The sequence below is a fragment of the Stylophora pistillata genome, chromosome 4 (assembly GCF_964205215.1).
Source record: "Stylophora pistillata chromosome 4, jaStyPist1.2, whole genome shotgun sequence".
Lineage (NCBI taxonomy): Eukaryota > Metazoa > Cnidaria > Anthozoa > Scleractinia > Pocilloporidae > Stylophora > Stylophora pistillata.
The window spans coordinates 15,565,121-15,573,229 of NC_142522.1; the positions used below are offsets into that span (position 1 = coordinate 15,565,121).

General features: G+C 40.1%; 1 protein-coding gene and 1 pseudogene across 1 annotated transcript; both read left to right on the forward strand.

Moving 5' to 3' along the window:
* Window positions 1-1,409: 1,409 nt before the first annotated feature.
* Window positions 1,410-3,488, forward strand: LOC148732597 (uncharacterized; annotated as a pseudogene).
* LOC148732598 (uncharacterized) lies at window positions 3,485-4,580 on the forward strand. The gene is made up of 2 exons (XM_088757874.1): window positions 3,485-3,534; window positions 3,650-4,580. The coding sequence occupies exons 1-2, from the start codon at window positions 3,485-3,487 to the stop codon at window positions 4,176-4,178; spliced, it is 579 nt and encodes a 192-aa protein (XP_088614000.1). The 3' UTR covers window positions 4,179-4,580.
* The last annotated feature ends 3,529 nt before the right edge of the window (window positions 4,581-8,109 follow it).

Consider the following 8,109-nt stretch of genomic DNA (forward strand, 5'->3'; position numbering starts at 1 on the left):
CCTAGTGCAAAAAGATATACATTGGAGAAAAAGGAAGACGACTAGGTGACGGATTCCGAAAAGACCTTCGCGACGTAGAGAGGAATGTCAAGGACGCATCAAAACCAGTCGCTAGACACTTTAATCTACCTAATAATTCTAAGCAGCATACGGCAGTCTGCAGCCTTTCCTTACACTCAGGTAGCTCGGAAAGCCGCAAAACTCTTGAACAAACGTCTATCTTTTAAATCGGTACTCTTAAGCGTTCATGTTTTAAACGAGCTATACTCTTATACCCTTAAGCGTTCATGTTTTAAACGAGCTATTAGCTCTTAGGTGATACGTGGGTAAATAAAGTATTATTATTATTATTATTATTAATCTCATAGGTATCAACGAACGCTTTTCATTCGCTCTGACAAAGGGCTAACGCTCGAAAGTCAACTTTGAAACTCTTTACGGTGGCCGATTTACATTATCAACTAAGTTAATAAAACCAAATTACCTTGTTACCCCCTACCGACGTAGCACCACAGTTTCTTTAGAAAGTTACCCCCTTTATTCATTTGTCTACGAAACAAAGACCTCGTAACTTATTGCTCAATCTAATTTTTCTGATACCAAACTTAACGTGCGCATATTTCAAGCGTTGGATTTTTATTGGCCATTTGCGTTCGATTTTTATCTAAGGCCATCACTTGTTCATCTCTCGCTACAACTCAATCAACACACTTTTCGCTTCATATTAAGTCCAGTAAAGTTAAACAGCAGGTGTTTTCTATTATTTCCCGCTTTGGATTCGTTTGTTTCATCGAAAATTATTCAGTTTCAACTGAAGGACAAAATCAAGTGTCTGAATCGCTCTAACGCAGTTCTTTCGAATCGAAAAAGGAAAAAAACGATCGAAGTAGAGCATATGAAGAAATGCACCACATTGGGATTACAGTTTCTTTCGAGCTTTTAATGATAGTGCTATCCCTGGACTGGCACCGATGATCGGTACACTTTTCTTGATGCTTAAACACTTGGTGCTAGGTGATCGGGGATTCGGTGAGCTCTAAAAAGAGTTCCCGATCACCAGCAATTTGTATGGCTATCGGGGACTCAGAGTTTGAGAGCTGATAAAGGTATTGCGTTACACGTTGACGCGTGCAGGGTTATTTGTACTCCTATCGATAACTGCAAATTGGAAATGATCGTGCTGATGATACCGATAATAATGAGAAAAATGTCATACATAAAGAGGATTTCAATAATGATGATTCATAGAGGGATAAATTCTATTCCGTAACCGCACAGAGGGCCCACTTGAGATAGCATTGCGCCTGCGCGAACTCAATATGTTGCCGCCTTCGAAAGTGAACTAAAGTCAGCACAAGATTCGATTTAAAGATTGTTGCTGTTGTCTGTAGAGCGATAATTTACAAAGAATGCCTGCAAGTTCAACTAATGTTTAGCCTAAGGGCAAGAAAGACAACTTAAAAGGAGAAATAGTGCTTCTCAAAACGAGCATATCGAAGCGAATGTCGAAACTGTTGATGGCGCCGCTGGCGCCAAAACTGAACTACAAGAGTTGACCGTTTCGTTGAAACAGGGATTTTCCCAGATGTCTCAGGATTTATCTAAGACTATTGCAGAGTCTTTCAAACTTCTCCAGTCAAAATTTGAGCACGAAGACATGGACGGCGAAGAACAGGAGGAAACTCCTCAGACCGAGAATAACCACGAGGTCAACGGGGAGCCCGCTGCGAAGAAGAAGAAAGATACCAAAACTATAGGCTTCGAGGAAGCTGTGACAAAGCTGACTGATTCAGCTGGGGCTCAGCAAACGCCTTCTAATAGTGCAAGGTACAGAGGGCCCATTGTATGGAATTTGCTGCCTAAAGCCATCAAGGATGCTTCCTCTCTACAGCTTTTTAAACAAAAACTTAGACAGGCCTCAAGGACATTAGATCGCATTCAATTCGAAAAGGAGGCCTGTGTGATAACATCAAAGCAAACGGATTTTTTATACTTTTAAGTCCTTGAAATTTCTTTACTTTTTCCTTAGAATTGTCCATATATTTAAGTAGTTCCTTTTTAGTTCCTGGCAGGTCCACACCAGCCTTTGGGTTGCCACAAACCGACCTGCCTTAACAAAAATTATATGTATGTATGTATGTATGTATGTAGCTTAAAGCGAGAGCTAAAGAAAGAGGAAACGGGTCCAAGTGTTAAAGTGCACCTAAACCCAAAATTTTTTTTTCGCTTAACGAAATAAGCTTATTTTTTGGAGTATTTCTGTGCAAAAATTTTTTAATTTGCTCAAATCTTTAATTTTCTATGCCCAGTCAAAATACAGAAAATCGGCCGCCATCTTGCCCCACGACCGAGTTTAAAGAAGAATGGCTCTAGCGGGTAATGTGACGTCAAATCGAGAACACGAAAGTCTGCATCTCACACATTTTCACTTGTTTGGGAAGATTGTCGTCGATATTGTCCGAAATATGCCGACTAGGTGTGTTGTATGAAGCGCGATATCCTCTTGCAAATTTCGCACGTTGCTACATCCTTCTACAACACACTTAGTCGGCATATTTTCGGACAATTATCGACTACAACCTTCCCAAACAAGTGAAAATGTGTGAAAAGCAGACTTTCGTGTTCTCGATTTGACGTCACATTACCCACTAGAGCCATTCCTCTTTAAACTCGGTCGTGGGGCAAGATGGCGGCCGATTTTCCGTATTTTGACTGGGCATAGAAAATTGAAGATTTGAGCAAATAAAATAATTTTTGCGCAGAAATACTCAAAAAAATAAGCTTACTTCGTTAAGCGAAAATAATTTTTGGGTGTAGGTGCACTTTAATGCAGAGCTGCCAATGTGGTTTATGCCATGGTCAAAGAGGGCCTGCCTGAAGATAAACTTCAGGAAAAATTGAATAAGTATCACAGACCAGAAAACTGTGAATCACTGACAAAAGTCCGAGTAACTCAACCAATATGGGATCATATAACTCCAGCAGTTCGATCCTAAGATGTTAGACTGCAAAAGGTGCAGACATCGCTCTTTAAAGGAATGTGTACGTTGACTACTATGATCAACACAATTCTAGATCATATACTATTGCTTCCAAAGGGAAACGACCTTTTACAACAGTCAACAGATGCGTTGGCCTTCTTTGCTAATGTAAATAGTGAACTAAACCAAAGACGAAGAGAATTGATCAAACCTGATCTACATGACGAATATAAACACCTTTGCTCTTCCTCGCTGGCAATCACCGACCAATTCTTTGGTGATGATCTCCCTAAATAGGTGAAAGAGTTGACCGAGGTCAACCGCGTGGGTAAGAAAGTGTCTTCGCACAGTGGCAGATCAACGGCCAAGCCTGATTATCACAGGCACAACTTTTATGCTCGTAGCCGTGGACACCCAGGGCACCAGTATTACAAGAAGCATTTCTTAGGTTCGTGGAAAAACGAACACAAACATCCTCAGACCTTCAAGAAGACGAAGGGGATATGAAAGTGACTCAGATTCCTAATAACGTTGATATTGAGGCAAAAAATATGTCAGAGCAATCTGTTGACATTATAGGTGGCCGCCTGAAACAATTTGCCTCTCAGTGGCAATGCATAACCTCAGATCTTTTCATACTTAATAGTGTGAAACATTGTAAAATTGAGTTTGAGACCAACAGAAGCAAAATCAGTATACACAGCACACGGAATTAAATATGAAAGCACAGCAATACATGAGTATTTGAAATACATGAATAGTATCAAGAAGCCAATAGAAGTGTACAAATGTGGCTTTGTTGTTTATAAGAAGGAATCCATATTGGGGTGCTCTCCTGATGGTAAAGTCATTGATTCTGGAGCGTCTGAACCTTTTGGAATCATCGAAGTGAAGTGCCCGCAAACAAAGTTCCTTGTTACACCCACAGATGCTTCTTATGATGAAAAATTCTGTTGTACTCTAAGAAATGGACAATGTAAATTAAAGGAAAGTCACCCATACTATGCTCAAGTACAGGGCCAAATGGCCTTAACGGGATGTAAATGGTGTGATTTTGTGGTATACACAAAGAAAGGGTTGTCAATCGAGAGAATTCCTTTTAACTCTGATTATTGGAAAGACCTTGAGAATAAGCTTGTAACCTATTATTATACTAATTTTATCAACTTTGCTGTAGAGGATTTCTTAAGGAATTAAAAATCAGTGCCCAAAGTTAAAATCTAACTTTGTCCTCGCTCGCTTGTTCATAACTGGATCTGTCCGAGGAGAGGGCGCAGGTCTTTTTCGTGGTGATGTACGCCAGCTCAACTTTGTAGGGAATACTTCGTTGCCTTTTTTAATGACATTTTCCCGCCGTATCCTCGCTTGATCTCACTGTGATGAAAGTGAAGAGAGCAACCTTTGTATTCTCGTTTAAATTGAAATTTTTTCCCGGATCTTGTCTTATCTTTGCTAGCCAAACCTTCTTTAACGACGCTTCTTTGGGAAAGCAAAAGAAGCCAACTTTTTCTCCGTTTGGACTAGTAGTTCCCTTCTGAGTGCAAAGAGGAACACAGCAATATATATTCGATCGAGAGGCCATGTTTATTTTGACAGCAAGCATCCTAAAATGCCTCGCTTTGGTGCTCGATCCATTCTCCCTTCGAGCGGCAGACATTTTAATGAGATCGGTGTATGTCGTGAGAGCACGAGTTCGGCATTCACAGCGTATGAATGATCCTTTAGTGAACATTTGGGTCATTTCCGAAAACGATGGGACTATTTTGTCAGCCCATTGCTTGGGATGCAAAGTTGGATTGGCTGAGTCATGTTCGCATATCGCGAGTGCTTTATTTTATTTAGAGGCAACTACTCGAATTCATGGCAAGCTCGCTTGCACTCAGGTAAAATGCTCATGCATTTTGCCGACATATGCCAATGAAGTGCCGTATGCGAGGGCTCAAGACATCGATTTTTCATGGGCTAAGAAGCTCAAAGAAAAGCTCCACCAGAAAATCGAGGATCTACAACAGCCGCAAGCCTCGAACCATACAGCAACTTCTAGCTCTGGGACTGCATGGGACTGCATCGGCCGGCGCATCAGCACCTCAGTGCGTGCAGCACGCATCGGCGTCTTCGAAAGAGGAAATGGATCAACTCTATGCCAAACTCAACGAGTGCAAAGTTAAAGCAGTAGCTTTAAGTTTAATCGATCCTTTTGCTGAGCAATTTATCGACCAAAGCCGCTCTGTTCCGGTAGTTTCAGAGCTGTTTCTTACGGAAAATTTGACCCGTGGGTATTCGGAACTGTTGTCGAAATGCATTCAAGTACAGCTAGACATTTCGGCTGAGCAAATCAAGGTGGTCGAAGAAACCACCAGGGCTCAGTCAAAAGGTACGGGCTTTTTTATGCATCGTGCTGGAAGAATTGGCGCTTCCATTAGCGGTGCTGTTTTTCATACAAACCTATCACTTCCTTCGCAGAGCCTTATTAAAACGATTTACTATCCCAGTCTGTACAAAACATGCAAACATGAGGATGCTGCCATTCAGGCCTATGAAACAGTCATGAAAAAGAGTCATACAAACTTTCTGGTGAAGAAGTGTGGGTTGTTTATCAATCAGGAATACCCATTTGTACATGCCACTCCAGATTTCCTCACTTGTTGTGATTTCTGTGGATTAGGGTGTGGGGAAGTGAAATGCCCTCTCTGTATCCAAGGTGCCAATTTTGAGGATTATGCTGCTCTAAGGAACTCCTGTCTAGTTACTACAGATGATGGTTTCAAACTTAAGAGGTCACATAATTATTATTTTCAAGTTCAACAGCAGCTATTCACTCTGAAAGAAAGGAAGCATAATGACTTTATTGTTTATGCTATAGACAACAAGGGCAATGCCCACTTGGTAATGGAAAGAATTTTACCTGATGTCCAGCATTGGGACAGAGTACTTCAAAAACTCAAGGCCTTCTGGAGAATTTGTGTACTTCATGAGGTTTTAGGTCGCTGGTACACAAGAAGGTGCATGGTAGAAATGAAGAGGCCTGATGATGGTAGCATATGTTTTTGTAGAACAGTGCCTGATGGGGAACAATTTCATGCAGTAATAAGGATTGCCCATATGGCAAGTTTCACCTGTCATGCCTGTCTCTTACCAATGTGACAATCCCTAAAAAGTGGTACTGCCTTCACTGCTCAAGATTACAGCAATTCAAGAGATATTCAAGGAAGCAAACTGCAGGCAAGGCGAAAGGCAAAGTGTCAATCTCAGCTGTGTCTTCTCAAGCTGCCTTGTGTGATACTATTTGTATCTGCAAAGTGAAAGCCACTACTGCAGACAGACTTGTAGAATGTCATGGCTCGAACTGTACTAATGGCAAGTTCTTTCACTTGTAATGCCTAGGGCTAAAGAGGATGCCAGCCAATCACATGACAACCTGGAGGTGCTACATATGCCGCACAACAATAAAGACCAATATAGCCCCACCTACCACTTGTTCTTCTTCTTCTGATGATGATGATGTTCCTGTTGTTACAACTGGTCAGGGAAATCAGAACAAGACAGGAGCTCTTGAAACTCTAACACGAGATCATTTTGATCTGATATGCAACCCACATGGATGGCTAGTTTGTGACATCATACAACAAACTCATATCCTGTTGCATAATGAAAATCTGAACATTGAAGGGTTCCAGCGACCAACTCTTGGACCTGTCCGTAACTTTGACATTGTGTCTGGGGAATTTGTACAAATTCTTCATACTGGTAATAGCCACTGGGTATGTGTGAGCTCTATCGGCTGCCATCCGGGACATGTGAAACTTTATGACAGCTTTCACAGTGATTCTATTAGTCAGGAAATTGAGCAACAAAGTAATGATTTACTGGGAGGTAGATTATTGTCCCTAGTCCGTGCTTCAGTTCAGCAGCAAAGTAACGGTAGTGATTGTGGTGTTTTTGCTATCGCCTTTGCTGCTTGTCTAGTCTTTGGAATTGACCCAAGTCATATAAGTTTTGATGTTCCATTCATGAGAACACACCTGGCAGCTTGTCTCAGGAATAAAAAAATCAGTTTGTTTCCTTAACTTAGAACAATTTCAAACGACTGCCTTTTGGTATAATTTGAAATTAATAAAAATGGCAGTAACTCAGACACATTTTTTGAGAATGTGTTTGATGACATTTTTTGTTATCCTAAATGTAATGGTTGACAAATATCATTGGAACTCGAAACTGTTAGTGCTAAATAGTTTCTTGCAATAAAAGGCTAACCACATTGCCTGTGTTTTTGCAATAGTATTATAATTAACACATTCAAGCCACAAGTAGAAAATTATAGAAATAAATGAGCCTCTAAGATCTACATACAGTATGTTCCTATTATTATAAAAAAAAATACGGTATTATATAATATTCATGTTATAGAAAGCAAAACTTGTGACTCCTATCATTTAGAACCTCCTTATGTTCCTTAGGTCAAAATTTACTAGCTTGGGCCTATCAGAAACCAGCCAATTAGGGACTGGTCATTAATTACAGGGTCAACTGTGTTGGAGAAAAACCTCATGAGTTTTAAAATTTTTTTTTGAGAAATCTTTTGGACTTTAGGATTTTTGAAAGCTCAACTGTACAGGGGTACAAAAATTTGAGAGCATTTCCTAAAATGTTGATTTACTCTTGCATTTTTATGCCTCAAACCTCTCAAACATATTAAAAAGAATAACATCCGGGGTATGAAAAAATTGAGCCAAAATTTAAAGAAAAATTAGCAAATGGGACATGAAAAAAAATTTTGAAAAGAGAGATTACCTTTTCCAGCCCAGCACTCCCCATATATAATGACCGGTCCCTTATCTCTACAAGTCTCAAATGTATTGAGAACTTAATGGTCTCCTTAATCAAAGGGTACAATAGGTGGACAGAAATTAACTAGTGTTGCTGTTGAGATTATGTTAATTTTAAGCCGTATTGATTTGTTTGTTTATGCTTAATCGTAAGATTAGTCAGGCATCCATAGCTAGCATAGCCGCGGAGGCTGGGAACAAAAGAAAAAACATTATGGGATAAGGGAAAAAAGCACATGGAGAGAGAGAGAGTTGGAAAACTTAGAGAAGTCGGAATAAAATTGTTCAGTTTATTCAACTGA

Bases quoted from the DNA above. Each gene is read 5' to 3' on its own strand.
- LOC148732598 (XM_088757874.1), top strand. From the start codon at position 3,485: ATGAAAGTGACTCAGATTCCTAATAACGTTGATATTGAGGCAAAAAAT. The intron at 3,535-3,649 runs GTCAGAGCAATC...TGTAAAATTGAG, and splicing joins GATATTGAGGCAAAAAATAT to TTTGAGACCAACAGAAGCAA.